We start from the raw sequence: 19,761 nt of genomic DNA, 5'->3' as shown, positions 1-19,761 counted from the left end.
TATCCCTAACCATTATCATGTGATCGTGTGTGTTGGGGTGCATTAAAATTGGGGAGACTGGCGGTCGTGAGGCGAGACGGTCACGGGGCAATGATGACCTGCAACCGTCAGCTCTGCCAAGGCCAATCAGCTCCCCAAAGAAAGTGCGAATGTATGTGGTGCATTAAAAATCCGCAGGAAAAAGGCATGGCAGGCCAAAGAGCCCTCCCAGCCTGACCATGCCCTCCCCCAACTGACGGGTGTATGATGCATTAAAACTGCAAGACCGGCAGGGCAGAGACGGGGGGCGACCAGACCGGAGACCAACACAGATGTGCTAGGACCGGACCCAGCGTCCACACCATCATGCCTCGTGCCATCCCCTCAGGGGACCCTGAATGAGATGTGAATCTGCCCAATGTGCAAAATATGTACAGTGTGAGTCACAAAAATGTGAGTGTGTGAAGTAAGAGACAAGACTCCTGCGAGACCGGCACAGAGACCACAGAGAAAAGGGGGACAGCCCCTCCCTGCCCCACGGCTAATACCTCTGCACCATCATCCCAGTCGGAATGACTACAGGCCTGTCGCCCTGACATCAGTGGTCATGAAGTCCTTGGAATGCCTCGTGCTGGACCACCTCAAGTGCATCACAGCTCCCCTGCTGGAACCCCTGCAGTTTGCCTACCAAGCAAACAGGTCTGTGGATGACGGAGTCAACATGGGAGTGGACTTCATACTAGAACACCTCGACGGCCCGGGGACCTATGCAAGGATCCTGTTCGCGGACTTCAGCTGGCAGCTTCCTGACAGGCAGGACACAACAGGTGAGGCTGGGGGACACCACCATATCCACATGCACCATTAGCACTGGGACGCTCCAAGGATGTGTCCTCGCTCCGCTGCTCTTCCCTCTCTACACGAACGACTGCACCTCAACACACCCGGCTGTCAAATTCCTGAAGTTTGCAGATGACAGCACAGTCATCGGCCTCATCAGATGCTGACGAGTCTGCATATCGACAGGAAGTGGAGTTGCTGAAGTTTTGGTGAGGCCGACACAACCTGAAGCTGACCATGCTCAAGACTGTAGAGATGATCATGGACTTCAGGAGGCATTCTTCGCTACAACTGCCCTGTGTCAACCGCCAAGACCTTCAAGTTCCTGGAAAATACACTCTCGGAGAGTGGGAGACCAACAGCAACTCCATCCGCAAAAAGGCCCTTCACAGCATGTACTTCCTGAGGCTTCTGAGGAAGCATGGCCTGCCACAGGAGCTGTTGAGGCAGTTCTACACAGGATTCATCGAATCAGTCCTGTGTACATCCATCACAGTCTGGTTTGGTGCTGCCACAAAAAAGGACAAACTGCGACTGAAACGGACAATCAAAACTGCTGAAAAGATTGCCGGTACCCTACCCACCCTTGAGGACTGTCACGCTGCCAGAACTAAGACAAGAGCATGCAAAATCCTCTTGGACCTGCCACAACCCGGTCACCACCTCTTCCAGCTCCTTCCCTCTTGTAACATGCTGCCAATTGTTTTATCTTGAGATTGTTGTCACATCTCTATCAGGCCAATTATACATTACCCGTGCACTCACTGCAGTAGTCTCACCAACCTGCACTACTTGCATATCTGTTGTTGACCAATACTGGCCACTCATGTGCTTGAAGAAGTATCTGTACCATTTGCACAATTGACATTGTCCCAGATTATCGCACGACTCATCACTTAAAACTGCATACATTTCTTGAAGTCTCTGCACCACTTGGACAATGGTCACTGCACCCGACTATTGTTCTGTCAGTCATTTCAAACTCCTCTAATTGCTTGAGGACTCTGCATCATTTTGCACAATTGTCAAAAAATTAAAAATTAAAAAATTGTACCGGCATGACCAAAATACTGGTACCCTTTTATTGCTCAGTGACTTTGTTGTTATGTCTCAAAAGTGTTCTCTATCAATTGACTGTCTGTTGTCGTACTAGAGCAGATCCAACTACCAGAGACAAATTCCTTGTTTGTTTTTGACATACTTGGCAAATAAAGATGATTCTGATGGCTGTCTGTTGTCGTACTAGAGCAGCTCCAACTACTGGAGACAAATTCCTTGTATGTTTTTGACATACTTGGCAAATAAAAATGATTCTGATTATTGTTCATCTAACGGTGATATTTTCCCTCTAGGAACACAATGTTTCACACCATGTTTGTGTACCTGATGGGAACTTTATACATGTACTATCAGGTAATGATAGTTCACATTGTATTGTGTCATTATTTCTGGTGTTTACTCTTGCATGAACTTAAATTACTGTCAATTTAAAGTCCTTATAAAGTGAAATCAATATTTTGTGTAAATTTGACAGTCCGCAAAGAAGAGTTACCAAATGACGCTTCAAATTCGAAAAAAATAAAAATTAAAAAAATCAAGCTGTCATTACCGCCCGCATGGATTTTCTCCGGGTACTCCAGCTTCCTCCCACATTCCAAAAACATCCATGGTAGATTACTTGAGGTCTCTTAAATTGTTTGTAGATGTGAATGGTTGTTTGTCTATATGTGCCCTGCGACTGGCTAGTGACCAATTCTGGGTGTACCCCGCCTTTACCCTAAAGTCAGCTGGGATCGGCTCCAGCACAGACGTGACCCTAGTGAGGATACGCGGTACAGAATAAATGATTAGTTTTCTAATCATTTATTGATTAGAAAAAGCGGGGTGGGATTTGAAGTTTATTTGTCTTTAGTGGAACTAACGTGTCAAGTACCAATTTAATTTTCCTGTTAAAACCATCCACAATAATGAGCGAACCACTCAGCACCGTTTTACCCACACCCAGGAAAATCAGGAAAACTACAATGATGAAAAACAATTGAATGCTATATCTCCACAATTGAGGACTACATGTTTTCAGGAAAGCAAAAGTTACATTTTGTATGCATTAGAATGACAACAAATGTAAAAGTTATTTGATTATAGTTGTTCTTTAATACCTGCAAAACAAATAAGATTTACCAATGTCTAAATTTATTGACTGTTCTTATGATTTGCAGGCTTATGCTGTTGGTATGTATAACTACTTCTACAATTTTCCTCTAGTCATTCTTAACTGGTCATACTGTCATACACCTAGGTTATTATAAAGCTGGATTTATTTCTTACCAGAGTGTCCTTTTTCACCAACACCTGGCGCCGACCTTGTTGACCTGGGCGACGTCCAAGCCAGTATGACTGAATATTTCTAGTGCTGCTAGCCACAATTTATCTGCTTATTTTATAATTGATACAGCTCTAATGTACTATATTTAGACCATTAATTGTCTATACTCACGCTGCAGTTTAGATTTACAGACTATGTTTTTTGATGTGTTTACTTGTGTTCTTTGGGCACGCACGGGTGTGTATTTTGAGGGTACACCATCTTTGCGTTTACGGTGCACCATCGTTGCGTTTACGGTGCACTCACATTGGCAGATACAGCCATTTTTTCTCACTAAATATACTTCCAAAGGTGCTAGTGACGTGAAGATTTCACCAGATGTTGAGAACAAACCAAGTACTCCACACATACAAAAATGTAGAACAAATAAGATCAGAAATTAAGCTGTGCTTACAAATGTGAAACGACACAGGGAAAAGGGAAGAAAGGGAAGTGCAAAAAGGCATGGGAAGCCAAGACAACATAAAATCTATCAATAATTAAAAAGCAAACCAAACCGTTGCCAGTGCAAATGAAGATTAACTAAATTCAAGGTCCATAAAAGAAGCCCACGGAACCTTCAAGAATTGAAGACAGCTTGTCTGGAGGAATAGGTCAAAATCTGACCAGAGCAATGTTGCGACGAGTTTCTCCATACAGGAGGCATCTTGAACCGGTCATTGCAAACAAAGGCTTTTGTACAAAGTATTAAATAAATACCAGTTTTCGGGTTCAATACTTTTTCCCTGTGTCGTTTCACATTTTTACACAACTTAATTTCTGAGTTTATTTGTTCTACTTTCTTTGTATGTATGGATTACTCGGGTTAGTTATTCCCAACATCTGGTGAAATTTTCAGGTCAATAGCACCTTCAATAGGACCTTTGGAAGTATATGCAGTGAGAAGAATTGTGACTTGTCAAATACTTATTTCAGCCGCTGTATCCAATACATATCACGTTGTTATCCTAATTTGGAAGAGGCCTGATCACGAGCCGAAGAACTCCAATTTCATGTTTGTTTGTTTTTCTATTTACGCTGCAATGATGCATATCTGAATTGTGCCACATGGGATAAAACAAATTATATTTTTGTCATTTGAATAATGCATTGTAAATCCAACTTTAATGAACATGAATATTTGTGGACTGTTGGAGCTTAGAGGGAGCTGGAAGCAACATGCTTTTGCAACTGACAAAAAGACACTTGACCTGCTAATTTAACATACTAACTTGACATTAATATTGACTCAGTCAGTACTGGTAAATCAACTACAATAGCAGACTCATTCAGTCGCACTCTTTTCATTGACGAATACAAAGTGTACTGTTTTCTTTTTTTTTCCTTTTTTTTTTTTTAAATGAGATTTACCTGACTCTCAAATTTGAAACAACTACATTTGGATATTATGGATTCAAAAGGGTCTACATCATTGATGGAATTTAATGCATATATTTTGTATATATGGAAACCCTGTAGGCGGCACGGTGGACGACTGGTTAGAGCGCCAGCCTCACAGTTCTGAGGACCCGGGTTCAATCCCCGGCCCCGCCTGTGTGGAGTTTGCATGTTCTCCCCGTGCCTGCGTGGGTTTTCTCCGGGCACTCTGGTTTCCTCCCACATCCCAAAAACATGCATTAATTGGAGACTCTAAATTGCCCGTAGGCATGAGTGCAAATGGTTGTTTGTTTCTATGTGCCCTGCGATTGGCTGGCAACCAGTTCAGGGTGTACCCCGCCTCCTGCCCGATGATAGCTGGGATAGGCTCCAGCACGCCCGCGACCCTAGTGAGGAGAAGTGGCTCAGAAAATGGATGGATGGAAATACTGTAAAGACCAAAGATGTTACTAATATTTTTCTAGGAACGGCCTACATTGCTGAACTTTTGGTGGAAAGTAATGTCACAGTACAAGCGCAGACCATCCTGTCACTCTTTGACACGGTACCCAATCTCCAGGTGCAAGATGCCAGTGGAACTTTCCACACAGTGACGCTTGTTGACAGTGGACTGGTTGCAGGTACATCACATGCAAATGACTGATTAGGTTGTTCCGTCGTCCAGCAAGGGAGAACCGAGACTATTGCAATCAAGTTCCACATGCTCACCAATGTTGTTGGAATGAGGAACCAACATCAGTTGGAAGAATATATACAGTGCCGTGAAAAAGTATTTTTCCCCTTTTCAAATGATTTTTTTTCCAGACTCCCCACTTTGTTTAAAATCAAACAACTGTAATCATCAGACAAAGATAACACAAGTAAACTTAAAATGAAGTTTTTAAATGGTGATTTTATTTATTAAGGAAAAAACTATTCAAAGCAAACTGGCCCTGTGTGTGTGTGGGGGGGGGGAATTGCCCCATTTAAAATCATGGATTAACTGTGGCTAATAAATTTTTGGGGGAAAGCCGAATTTATTTTCACTGACCACACCCAAGCCTGATTACCTCAAGGCCTGCTCATCCAGGAAATCACTGAAATACAATCTGTTTGACAAACTGAAGTGGGCCAAAAAAATTCTATAACCTGCAACAAAATGCCACGATTCAATTTTCCAATAATAAAAAAATATATAACAATAACATTGCATTTTATTTTAACTTGTTTTATCTTTGTGTGATATTTAATTTTGTTTGATGATCTTAGTCATTCAAATGTGCAAGCTATGCAAAAAACATTAATTTCAGAAAAGGGGCAAATACTTTTTCACAGCACTGTAAATTAGTTGCCACTAGGATAGGGAAAAAAATAATAATCTTCTTAGAGATAATTGCATCTTTTACATTTTGTGTCTTATACAGCCCATTATGTCCCAACGCAACATGTGTTTCTTATTCTAGATTGTAAAATTTTTGGAGATGATTACTCTTGCAAGTGTTCTGATGGCTACATTTGGAGCAATGAAGTGTGCTACAACTTCAGCTGCTGTAATGAAAGTATATGCAAGCACAATGTGTTGACAATCACACCAGTCTGCATCACCAAGGTCCAAGGTAACAGATTACTGGAGGCGGGACTCGATTAAAAAAAAACCATGTTATCAATTATTGTCCCGATTCAGGTTGCAAGTTTCACTCTCACATGCACGTACACACACAAGGTCTGTACTCAGGGTGCTGAAACAGCAGCCCTGACAATTCGTCTAATTAATTAATCACACTCCTAGCTGACTCAAATATAAATATTTGATACAATAAGTTATGTTTATCCAATTAAAATACATCAAATCACAGCTCTAAATAAGAAGAGGATAGAGTGCTTCCTGTCATGAACGGAAGAGAGGACAGGACCCAAAATGGACGACTCCAATACAGATGAACAGATTCAAAAAAAGAGGTTTAATATACGAGCAGAGGTCGGTACACAGGCAGGCAATCCGAAAAGGCAACAGTATCCAAAAAACGTGAGGCAAAGAGGCACGGTCAAAAATTAGAACAGGGTCTAGTTTTACTATGAGTCGGTGACGTGGAAGCAAGGACTGCTGGAACGTGACAACAAGGTACAACGAACTGGCGACCGGAAAGAATGAGACAGGAGGTTAAATGCATGGGGTAATTAGGGTAAACGAGGCACAGGTGGGGAAGATGCTCTCAGGAGCAGGTGTGTACGAGACAGGGGGAAGACCAGAACACACACCCGTGACACTTGCTTTAGGTTTCTTCCAAATGTTCTCCACCCTATTAGCTCAATGAGATCAACAAAGCAATGTGGTAAAGGCAAGATCATGCCTAAACTTCTCCGTTTTGTGAGACAATGGGCAAGGCAAATCAATAATACCAAATATTTGTTTTTCCTTTGCAATAGATGTATGACGAATGAATTAGTTTCAGTATCAAACTGCGGCCCTCATAAAACCTTTAACTGCCTTGTAAAAAAAAAAAAAAAAAAGTCAAGAAACCAGTCAGTGTTTGCAGGGATCCTTTAAGAAAATGATGATGGTGATGTCAGAAGAACTGAACAAAATCCTGCTTGTCATCTCAACAGTTCACCTCAGTGGAACTTCAACACTGAACAGAACCACATGGGATTCAAACAAAACTGAACAGGTATACCATTTTTTAATTGATTTCTTTGTATTACCAATGAATGTTTCTTCATATCAAATTAAGCACAATTCTTACTGTTTTTTTTTTTTTTTTTTTTTAAAGCTTGAAACTGCCTTTCGAGGACTTAATGGTTTTGAACACCTGAACATTACTGGCCTGAGGTATTAAATCAATTGAAATATGAATATTAGTAAGCACAGTTTTCTTCTGAGTCATCTTAAAATGAAAGATTTGCTGGTATCACCAATTGTTTGATTTTGGGCTATTCTCAACCTTCAAGGCTGTCCAACCGTACTGTGGACTTTGAGGTGGATCTTAGCGTCAAATTTGAAATGTCTCTACTCCAAGGCATTGTGTCTACTTTGGAAGCCAGTCTCGGAGCTGTTTTCAGTATCAACTCTGTAGGCAAGTCAAAGTTTGATTTAGATTTTTTCGTACGATGCTGATTTACAGTATGTTTTATTATGTTTGCAAGAGTTTGTTGAAGTCACGTTCTGGAAAGAGACCGCTTCCGTTTTCCAAAATTGCTAAAGTGGGATACACTCATACCGATTTTTTACATCTAACCCAATTATTTTTGTGTGTGTGTGTGTGTGAGAGAGAGAGAGAGAGAGAGAGAGAGAGAGAGAGAGAGAGAGAAAGAAACTTAGTTAAAGGATGTCAAGACAATCAATTCGGCAGAGGTTAAATTGCTCTTTTTCCCCAAGTGTCAACAACAAAGGAGACCATCACTTATCTCTTTGGTGATATTTGTTCCTGAGCACCTCGAGCCCCGGTGGACAGCAGAGACTGACCAAGTGTCCCCTAATATCATCGAAAGGGGCAACACTGGGTTGTGTTGGCACATCCATCCATCCATTTTCTGAGCCGCTTCTCCTCACTAGGGTCGCGGGCGTGCTGGAGCCTATTCCCAGCTGTCATCGGGCAGGAGGCGGGGTACACCCTGAACTGGTTGCCAGCCAATCGCAGGGCACATAGGAACAAACAACCATTCGCACTCACATTCACACCTACGGGCAAAATAGAGTCTCCAATTAATGCGTGTTTTTGGGATGTGGGCGGGACCGGGGGATTGAACCCGGGTCCTCAGAACTGTGAGGCTGACGCTCTAACCAGTCGTCCACCGTGCCGCTGTGTTGGCACAAATTTTTTTTTTTAATCATCAAACTTGTAGTGCATTAAAAACCATACGTTTTCCACAACGCCTTATCTATCCCATAGGCCCCTCCCATAGGACGGACCAAAACATCCATTTTTAAAACGCTTATCCTCAGGGCGTTGAATCGATCGTCTTTAAGACATTTCATCCAAGCAAGCTGCATCAATTCATGCGCATATGTTAGATAGAACAGCGCGAGGCTGAGTGTTGTGTGGAAACCGTACCGACCAATCACTTGCGAGTACAGCCACCTCCCTCAGCCAATCAAATCAGACTTCAGGCGGTATTCACGGACTGTGCGCAGTCCAGGCTGAGATGAGGAGAAACGTAGCAGGGGAGAGAGAAAGAGACATGGCGTGGAAGTCATTTAAAAACAGAGAAAGGCCATTATGAAACAAAAATAAAGGCTTTGAACAAACATATCCTCTAAAACGGCTCGTTTGTTAAGATTTGCTCAATTAAAATATGTAAAATTGTTTGAGACCTCACAATTAAGATGCCAAACAGAAAATGGGAAAGTTAAGCACTTGATTTGAACAAGTATAACTTTCTCTTTTTATTTACTTGCTCTTATTTTGAAATGGACAGCCCTACTTTTATTTGGCAAAGGACAGAACACACAGTTGTTTGATCATCCAGGCAGAATTTGTAAGATGTGCGCAATTCTTTAACGGAAACATGAAGGACCAGGAGAAACAAGTTTAATTTGATTTTAAATGGGATTTTAGAAAAAGCACAATCATTAAACAGAACATAACCATAAAGAAAATAATGATGGTTCTTGTTCAGTCATCAGTCATATTTTTATTAAAACAAATTCTGCCAGGTTATCTCAATTTATAAGCACAACTGTACATACCAGCAGTCATGCATATTTGCTTCGTTCTGTGTTATTTGACAATAATAAATAACAAAAGGTTTTTGGACTTGACTGAGGTATGTATTACAAGCAGATGTAGTCAACTAGGCAGGCTTTAAATATATATCACATTAAATAGACATGTAATTATCTTCCAGACTTTTGCTTCAAGAAATTTTCTTGATCTGGACATTTTAGAATTAGATTAGAATCTTTATCTTAATCTGTAGCTAGTCTGTCGTCAGCTACTATATTTCATACATTAATGTATTTTCTTTCTTACATAGGCTTGGTCACCATAGAGTCAACAGAACCTTCCGTACCTTACATGTCTGAGTCAACACTGAAATGCACGTTCGAGGAGGCATCGAGCAGCTCTGGCTGGAAAATCACCAGAATGGATGAGTGCCTGGAGCTATATAACGGCAGTGTGGTGAAACTGGACTCCAGCTGTGCCACAAAAGAATACAAATCTTGCACCATTGTGACCCTTCATAATTTAACAAGCGTTTGGACAGGTGAGTTTAGAGATTGTTTACTGATAATGTCATTAACCTCTGGTAGATTAAAATAATTCCCATTCACTTTGTGTTTTCTATAAGAAACCATGTTGTCAAATTATTGGGTCATGAATATAACTCCATTTTATAATATTCTGCCATATTATTCACTGCTCAAAAAATAAATCAACGCCCTCCCAGATCCAAATGAATCAAATATTCCAGTTGAAAAATGATTTATTGATGATTGATTACATAGCGTAATTCATAACGAAATCATTTTAGCACAATCAACGCCAACCCAAAACATTAACCCATTGAGAGCTGGATTCTGAATCATACTCAATATCAGAGTTGGGGGGGGGGGGGTGAGAGCAGGCTGATCCAATTTCTGGTGAATGTCCTAAAGACAACTAATCATATGGGTCAGTAGTTTGTATGGCAGCTGTGTGCCTGTGTGCACTCCCTGCTACATCTGGGCTTACTTCTGGATCAGCATCAGTCAGCTCCTGAACAGTCTGCTGTGCATGGCGGTGGAATGGGATTTAGCAACAAATGGTGGCGCAGATGTGTTTGATCAGATTCAGGTCTGGAGAACAAGCAGACCAGTGAATGATCTTAATGCCTTCCTCATGCAGGGACTGACTTGAAACGACATTGCAATGATGCTCTTTTTTTTATATATATATATATATATATATGTAGCAGTGTATAATTTGTCCTACAAAAAAAAAAAAAAGCATGTTTTGTTGTTGAGTCTTTTCTAGTATAACAAATTGCAAATGTGTGTGTAGTCACTATCGTGACATATTCTAAGTGTTCCCTACGTTTGATGCAGGCACCTATGAATGTGAATTCTCCAGTGGGTCAATCAGGCATACAGCAACGACAGAACTAAGAGTGGCGCCCCTGCCTGAGCATATCTTCATGACAGCCAAACCTGTTACGGTGGCCTGCTCTAACAGAGCTGCAAATGTGACAGTAGACATAACTGCCACTGTCTACAACGACAATGACAACTATGAAGTGCGGTGGAGCTACAAAGGTGGAAATGAAATGCAATGTAAGGCAAGCATAAACAATCACGGCAACTTTTCACTTCTTTTCTTCTTTTTAGCTGCATCACAAAAACATCACAAATGATAATGATAACATTGACACCACAAGAGATTCTGATCTTAGCTATAGATGGACATTTGATTATGTTTCATTCAGTATCTATGCATAAGGAATAAATTATTAAAGAAAGCATACTTTCAACAAATGTTCCAAGTTTTTTTAGCCACACCAGGCGAAGCACAGCAATTTACCGTGCCTACCTGCTGCTTTGGTAAATTATGGTTGAAAGCAGTGGCTCCCAACATTTATTTATAAATCTTGTGGCACAGCACCAAACAATAATGTCACCAAAAGGCGGTATACTGAAGTAATGAGGATGTCGTCACAAATTTACTGTGAAATCTGGTCCGGTTTAGGACAAAAAGCTATTACAGTGTTCCCTCATTTTTCGCGGTTAGTGGGGACCAGAACCCCCCGCGAAAGGTGAAAAACCGCGAAGTAGGATTTGCCCCCCCCCCCCGAGGAATTTTCGGGGATGTGTATGTGGGTAGCAGAATGTTTAAAATATGTAAACAGTATTTATACTTTACATATTTGTGACAAAGATTATAACAGTACGCGTATTTACTTTAATTATAAAACCTTATACAGTAATTAACATTTACTTTGTCCTGATATTAGTGTCCAAACTCACTGTCTTTTCCCTGCAATCCACAATGCCAGTGCAGCTTCCATTTTCACAATTCTCTTTTTACGCGGAGTTACTACACGTTTCGCTTCCTTATTGAAGGTTATTGAAACAGTTTTGCGGATGTTTGCTTGTTTTTTTCTGCATCCCATTTAGGGAGAAAACAAGTTTGGCCTCAATGAATTGCTTTGCCCTTCTGGTGGTTGCTGCACACATATCATCTCTTTATTGGGACTGCATCGTACGAGGGGCAGTCAAAAAGTAATGAGCCCAATTTAATTTAACCTACAAATAATTGCATTTTATCCCCCCCTAAAATGTTCACAGTTTATGCTTTAAATATTTGTTCAAATGCTTATTTGGCAAAGAGAAAAAGAAAAAAAGCTTTGTTTGACCCTGTCCTCTTCCTGTCAGCCATTTTGGAAATGATGTCATTGTTGGATACCCGTAAGAAGCACAGAGCTGTGATTAAATTTCCTGCTTTAGAAAGGGGTACCACCACTACACATTTTCAAAAGGTAGGCAAAGCCATCTTCAGCGGTCCACATCCCAAAACACTGTCACCGTTACTTTTCCAGGTGGTTACTGACTTGTGAACTTTGTTCTTGGGGATGTAGAGTGACACTATGTCATGGATGCTCTTTAGTGATGAGCCCATGTCTCATCCCCAGTCACCATACACTTGAGAAAAGATTAATCACCTTTGTGACACTCAAGAAGCTCCAAACAAGCTTCAAAATGTGTCTCCTTGTGTGCATCTGTGAGTTGTCTGGGAACCCACTTGGCGCAAATCTTTCTTTCATGATTTTTGTAGCACTTCCGTGGCTTCTTCCCAGAAAATTCACCGATGTCATCAACGATGACATTACAATCTTCTCTGATCAGTACCTCGACCGTAGCGCTATTGCCAGGATTAACCGCTGAAGATCGTCTGTCGCTCCTTTGATTGTCACGACAGTCACTCAAAGCAGGCTCTTGTTCTTCGCCCTTGTTTCTACACACCCACTTTTTCACTGTGCTGTAGCCTATAGCAGCTTCCCCATACACATTTTGCAACCTTTAGAAAATGTTTAGTGATGGTTCCCCTTCCAAAGCAAGAAATTCAATCCCAGCTCTTTGCCTCTGACAAGCATCCAACAATGACATCGTTTCCAAAACAGCTGAAAGAGAGGACAGGCTGAAACAAACTTTTTTTTTTAAAAGAAATAAACCTTCAAACAAGTTTTTAAACTATGAACCGTGAACATTTCTGAAAACAAAAAAATCAATTATTAGTTGGTTAATTAAAATCGGGCTCATTACTGTTTGACTGTCCCTCGTACTTGCAATTTATACGCACTAAACCACAACCTCAAACATCATCCTGAAACAGACATGTTTTTGTTTACAGCTGCTGCGGATTCATTAGGCTACTATTTCAAAGTTGTAATCAGCTGCAAGAAAACAACTGAAGCACATTATGTGACTGTCACCTTTAAAAACAACAAGGATCAAGAAAAAACTGCAAGACTGGACATTCCAGTAATTTACGGTACAAAACATTAGAGTTGACAATGATTCTTTCTACCTGACAGATTTTTTTATTTTATTTTTTTCACAATTCTTAATTATCGTAACAATGCTTATTTGTAGTCATACTCAATTCTTCTATTTCCTCCAAGAGGGTGACAAATTCTGCAAAGAAGATGATTTGTGGCCAAAGACCCCAAGTGGAGACACAGTGATTAAGCAAACATGTCCAGAAGGCAGGGTTGGCTACGAGACGCGCACTTGCACAGGAAACAAGTGGCAGTCAGTGGTCTCCAAATGTGTCAGCTGCCATTTGTTTAACCTTTCAAGAGCAGCAGAGGTACAGCATTCCCCCCCCCCCCCCCCCCCCCACACAATTGAATACCCAGGTGCCTTAATAAAAGGTTGCTCACATTTTTCAGTTAAAATACAGTAAAGAAAAAAAATTACAGCACACTTATCATGCATTTGCATGCAGTTGGGGAGGGGGTTCTGTCTCAAGGAAACAAATTGCTATTCACCGCCTGTTCTAACAGGGCTAATGGACTTTCGTTATCATCAAAACCAGTGGTGAAGCAGGGCGTCGCGATTAAACAAGCGGTTATTTATTCTCAGAAAGCCTAGTCTGAAGAGAAAAGTGAGCAGGAAAAAAACCAAAGAAATGGTCTTCTTTACTCATGTAGGCAGTACTTCCTCACTGAGCCGCCGAATTACACTAGCCAATTAGTGCACACATCTGCACTGACAACATCAAAACAAGCAGTTTGGCATCAGCAGTGAAGATTTTGCACATTTTACTTGGGCTCAGCTTAGTACTTATGCTCATCCCGCAAATACAGGTTCCTTACTAATGGGGAATTGTTTAAAAGGGAAATTCCAAAAGGTAACAAATGTATGAATAGGACGAAATGTAAAATTAATAATAATGTGCCACATGTGGTGGACATCACCAAACACAAATAAAATATTGGGCCAAATTTCAAAACATATTTTTGAAAATGGGGAGAAAACTAAAGATTGGCAGTACTTGGTTGTTTTATTTCATAATTGATAGATGGGCAGGCACTCCATAGACCCAAACAAGGAAAAAAAATTTTAATCAAAATATGACCCCTTTAAGGTTACTCCTGTTGAATTAACACTCTTAGTGTCGTACACAATACAGGTGTGGGTTCCCTTTAAAAAAGCAAGAGGCTATGGACGGTTATTTTTTACAGACACAAAAGAGAGCAATAAACCAAATGTATTTTTACAGAATGTCTATATTACTCACTATATTAGCCAGTGAGCACTCTTTTATTTATTTCATTATAGAAAATAAAAATGAGTTGAAACACAGAAACTGCCTCTTTTGAGAGTGCATCTGCAAATAAAAGATGAAATTGTTCACACCGCAATTAATTTAATCTTAGCCAAATCAACAGGGGACAAAAATCTACGAAAGCACATTACAAAAAGTACAAAGATACGTAGTTTATAAACAATATCATGAACAGTACCAGAGATACAACCCAAATGCAAAACTCAAGGCAAAGGCAATGTGAGACAAAAAGCAAGACTGAGAAACAAACAGGGTCAGATCTCACGGGTTCCTGGCAATAGACAGGAGTGATGGAATGTGACGACAAGCTACAACAATCTGGGGACGAGACAAGGGGTTAAATACACAAGGTAATGGGGAGTGACAAGACCGTTGTGGGAAGGATCAGGTATGCACATAATGGGAGGAGGGACTGAACACCGACAGACATGACAAACATACAGTAAAGCCTAATGACAGTTTTTCATATTTCTAGAACTTCATGACAGGACAAGGGGCAACTCCAGAGGCGGCTGTGGCTATTTTTAAAGGTCTTCGGAACAGTTCTATGTTGCATTCAAACTCAAGTGGCAGGATGGCTGACCTTACTGTATCTATCCGCATTCTTGAGTTGATGGCTAATGCGTCAGAAAGCAATACCCTACAGAATAGTGTTTTACCGGTAAGCCCTCTTCAGTTCTCATTATCCATCCAACCTTTGTACCACTTATCATCACTGGGGTGGCGGTTGTGCTGGAACCTATCCCAGGTGACTTTGGGCGAGAAACAGGGTACACCCTAAACTGGTTGTCAACCAATCGCAGGGCACATATACACAATCAGTCACACTCACATTTACACCTACAATTGGGAGTCTTTAATAAACCTAACATGCATGTTTTTGGAATGTAGGAGAAAACCCACGCAGGCACAGGGAGAACATGCAAACTCCCCACAGGAGCCCGGATTTGAATTTACAACCTCCGAACTGTGAGGTTGTGCTACCGTGCCACCCAGTTCTTATTACTCTGTATCTACTGTATATATATACAAATATTATAGAGCAACAAGGCAGCCTCTTTTGAGGATTTTCTTTAAAAAGGGGTACCGGAGGGTGTATTCCAAACAGGGGTGTCAGACTCGGCCTAACTGGTTTTCAACCTGGCTGTGGAACAGTGGACCATCTCTACACCCCAAGCAGGCTGCTAGAGGGGACAAGGGAGTTAGCCTAACCAGTCCACATGTGCTTTGTAGACTTGGGAAAGGCATTTATTCAACCATGTCCATCTGGGACAGTATTGCCATCTCCTCAGTAAGAAAAGTAGCTATTGTTTGTCCTAAAGGTTGCTAGAAGTTGCTAGATGACAACATAGTCTCATTTGCATAAATGATTTAAATGGAAGCTATAGGAGAGAGAAATAACGTCGTGGGAGACCTTAAAGGTGAGTTTAAAAAACGCTAGGTATGATTAGAATTGCAAATGAACTTTATTTTGTTGATTCTTAGTTTTCTTTCAATTTAAATCAAATTTGTTCTGAATTGTTAAGTGTTACAGTATCAAATTTGATAAAAAAAAGTGAAGGGTTGTGACATTCACGAACGAACCGAATCTAGTGACTGGCTCATTGACATGAACGAGTCGCAATTGAGGCTATGTGAGTCAAATGCAGTGATTTATTTTAACGTGATAGTGAAGAAACATTTACATTTGCATCTCGCTCCGTAAACCAAGGCGGACACAGTCCATGTGTTATGTGTTATGTCCAAGTGCACATGCACATGGACATAATTCATAGATGCAGCCGAGGCATTGAGGGGGTCCGATTTGATGGCTTTAGTATTAGGTCTCTGCTTTTTCCAAACGACATGCTTCTGTTGGCTTCATCATGCCACAATTTCAAACTCTTGTTAAAGCTGTTGGGATGAGAATTAGAACCTCCAAATATAAAATCATGGTCCTCTGTCAGAAAGTAACGAAGTTGCTCTCTCTATGTCAGGGATGAGATCCTGCCGCAAGTAGAGGAGTTCAAGTACAGTATCTTGGGGTCTCCTTCACGAGTGTGGGAGAAATGGACCGGGAAACTGACAGGTAGATCGGTGAAGTGTCTGCATTGATGTGGACTCTTGTCGGTCTGTCATGGTGAAGAAGGAGCTGAGCCGAAGGGCCAAGTTCGCAATTTCTAAGTTCTCACCCTCACCTATGGTCACCAGCTGTGCTAATAACCGAAAGAGCAAGATCACAGGATCAAGTGGCAGAAATGAGTTTCCTTGGCCAGGGGTCCAGGCTCTCCTTTAGAAATAGGGTAAGAAGGTCGATCATCTGGGAGGGGCTCAGAGAAGAGTCAATGGCTCCTCATACATAAGAGCCAGATGAAGTAGCTCAGGCATCTCGTTAGGTTGGTTAGTTGTCCGAAACACCTCCCTGGTGAGGTGTTCCAGGCACGTCCAATTGCAAGGAGGCCCAGAGGAAGACCCAAACCCTATGTTTGTCCACTGGCTTGGGAACACCTAGCAATCCCTCACATACTTCTAAAATGTAGTCTGACAAAAAAAAAAAAAAAAAAAAAGTACAGTGCAGGTAATTCTCTCAGGTAGACTTACTTTGAAATGGAAATTTAACAGGCACTATTAGATAATGACGTAAACACTGTAAACTAAATTTTAAGATGGTTTCAAATATAACATTGATTTTTTGTATTTCAGGACTTCATACATGCAGCAAGTAATATGTTGGACCAAACCTGGGATGGAGGCAACAACACCCCTGTTATTCATGACATGTCGTCACATTTTCTTAGGTCTGTGGAAGGTTTGGTGAAGAACATCCAAATCAACAGTGAGGAAGGGTTCATCACTCACAATTTAGCCCTCAACCTCTGCCCAGGTGGTCACTGTGAAGTGACAATGTTCAATATCATGATAAATATGAACAAAACCTCTGGATCATCAAAAATACTTGGTGTGAAAAATCTGACGGATAAATTACTAAACAACTTCCCCAATATGGTGCCATCTCCAATTTTAATATCTGCATCACTGGAAAACAAGGAAGAGTCATTTCTGCAAATTAGTTTGGAATTCGCCAAGGAGCAGCCGAACTCCGGAAAACCTTTGTGTGTGTTCTGGAACAGCGCAGGGAGGTGGTCAGAGGAAGGATGCACTGCAAAACGTGACACTGGTAATAACACCCTCTGTGTGTGCAACCACTTGACCGCATTCTCCGCCCTCTGGTTCAACAGTGGCAAATCTCCAGCAACCCTTTCAACAATTACAACAGTAGGTCTGAGTGTGTCCATTTGCTCCTTGATCATCTTTCTTATGAGTCAGTTTCTGGTGTGGTCAGCGGTGGTGAAAACAAATCTTTCCTATTTTTATCACACAGTCATGGTGAATATTGCCGGATTCCTCTTGCTTGCCCAGTGCAGTTTCTTGGTTTCCTCAATAATCAATCTCTCAAAACATCCCCCATGGTGCGTCATTGTGACAGTCTGCAAACATCTCTTTTTCTTGGCCACTTTTTGCTGGATGCAGTGTATGAGCTTTGTGCTCGTCCACCATCTGATCTTTGTTTTCAGTCCACTGAGAAAAAGGGTTTTCACGTTTCTCTCCAGCATGGTCGGCTACGCCTGCCCAGTGCTCATAGTGGGATTCACCTACATGTATTGTAAATATAGCAACCAGGATTACTATGATGAAAACTGTTGGCTTGTTTTTAAAAAACCCTTGCAGGGCTCCTTGTGTTCTTTTCTCCTCCCAGTTGGAACCATTACTTTTACAAATCTCTGTTGTGTGGTGATTGTCATTGTCACTCTGATGAAGACTCCAGGCCCTGATGGCAGCAAGGCAGATCACAAAGAGACAGCCAAAAGTATACTCAAAGTGGTGTTCTTTATGACGCCAGTGTTTGGACTAACATGGACAACTGGATTCCTTTTGTACATGGTGGACCGCAACACACTACTTTTTACTGTTATGGACTACAGTTTTTGCATCCTCAATTCCTTTCAGGTACTTTCAACACACACAAACATAACCACAATACTAACTCCTCCAATGTACCAATTAATGCTTTTCGTGATCAAAACCGGTTCTAAAATCTCAAGCTTCCTCTGGTAACCACAAAACCGTACCATCTATTAGCAGTGCAGAGTTTTCCCGAAAGTTAAACTTAATTGACATCTCATTGAAATGTGACCGACGGTGAAGTTTGGTTAACCTCTGGGTTTCAGACCATCGGCCAGGGATCAGTACTGACCATTTCATGGGTGAGCTGGCCAGTACTGTGGTCAAAAAAAACCTTGGGAGGCAACGGGGAAATAAAGTGTCATTTTGCATTGTGTGTTTATCCTTTTTAAATTGTGAATTTAAAAAAACAAATTGAATTGAATCCCGCTGGTGGGTACACAGTGGAGTAACAGTACTTGAGATCTCAAAATGGACCAGTAATGGTATCTCTTGTTCAATTTTGATTTGATTAGTCTGAAAAGGAAAGCGCTTAATGCATCTCACAAATGATAGCGTCTCCAACCCTGTCCACATAGCTTCACAGGTTTGACATATTGTACCGTAATTGTAGTTTGTCCGTGTGGTCCAACATTACTTGAATGGTAAAATCAATTAAATATTAAATGAATGAAATGAGAATGCCAAAATAAGCAGTGTGGTGCAGTGATGATTTGACATATTTTACATGGACTCAACTGAGTTGTGCTGTTCATCTCCCAAATACATGCTTCTTACAAACAGGGAATCCTTTAAAAGGGCAACAAACAGGCTCGCTAACGTTATGTATTCACAAAAAGCAACACTAAGATAAATAATATCATCGACCAATCTAGTTGTTTTATATTTATTTTATTGTCATTTCTTACTGTCTTGCAGGGAGTTTTCATTTTGCTGTCAGGCTGTTTTGCAGAGCAGAAGGTTGGTATATTTGATTTAAATAGGAGTAAACCTACAGAATCGGTATGCAAAGGGTCCCTGAAAATTTGTGCGTGTGTGTGTCACAAATGACAGGTTCGAGAGGAACTGTTAAAGCTCATAACGGTACATGAACAAATCTGATTAATTGAATTATGCCATGGAATGGAACATATATATATATATATATATATATATACCATTTACCTCTTTTTTGCTTATATTCTCAGGTGTATTCAAAAAGAAGACCTGAGAACATTAAAACAGCCACCACATGCATGAAAAGCAAGTCTTGAGTCTTGAGGACAGCCCGTGCTCTTCTTGTGTTTGACCTGTTTCTGCATGTTTGATCCTTATTTTTTTTGAGAGAGAGAATATGGAATATTTTCATTATTTTGTTGCTAAGTGTTACTGTCTGATGATAACCATATTAGTCTAGTTAGCCAGTTTTGACGTTTTACTATGTGACTGCGACTGCTACTATGTGAATGTGACTGCCTATATTCTGCTCCATGTTCTGTCAACGTCCCACAGCTA

General features: G+C 40.9%; 1 protein-coding gene across 1 annotated transcript; it reads left to right on the top strand.

Moving 5' to 3' along the window:
* The first annotated feature begins 1,056 nt into the window (after positions 1 to 1,056).
* Positions 1,057 to 19,541, top strand: adgrf3b (adhesion G protein-coupled receptor F3b). Its single transcript, XM_061705091.1, has 15 exons — positions 1,057 to 1,243; positions 5,047 to 5,202; positions 6,025 to 6,177; positions 7,169 to 7,230; positions 7,333 to 7,391; positions 7,511 to 7,635; positions 9,536 to 9,766; positions 10,587 to 10,811; positions 12,886 to 13,026; positions 13,157 to 13,344; positions 14,801 to 14,986; positions 17,008 to 18,312; positions 19,186 to 19,227; positions 19,321 to 19,350; positions 19,455 to 19,541. Exons 1-15 carry the CDS (start codon positions 1,057 to 1,059, stop codon positions 19,518 to 19,520), a joined length of 3,156 nt encoding a protein of 1,051 aa, XP_061561075.1. The 3' UTR covers positions 19,521 to 19,541.
* Positions 19,542 to 19,761: the final 220 nt, after the last annotated feature.

The sequence above is a fragment of the Phycodurus eques genome, chromosome 18, assembly GCF_024500275.1.
Source record: "Phycodurus eques isolate BA_2022a chromosome 18, UOR_Pequ_1.1, whole genome shotgun sequence".
Classification (NCBI taxonomy): domain Eukaryota; kingdom Metazoa; phylum Chordata; class Actinopteri; order Syngnathiformes; family Syngnathidae; genus Phycodurus; species Phycodurus eques.
This window is presented reverse-complemented; position numbering and strand designations above follow the sequence as displayed.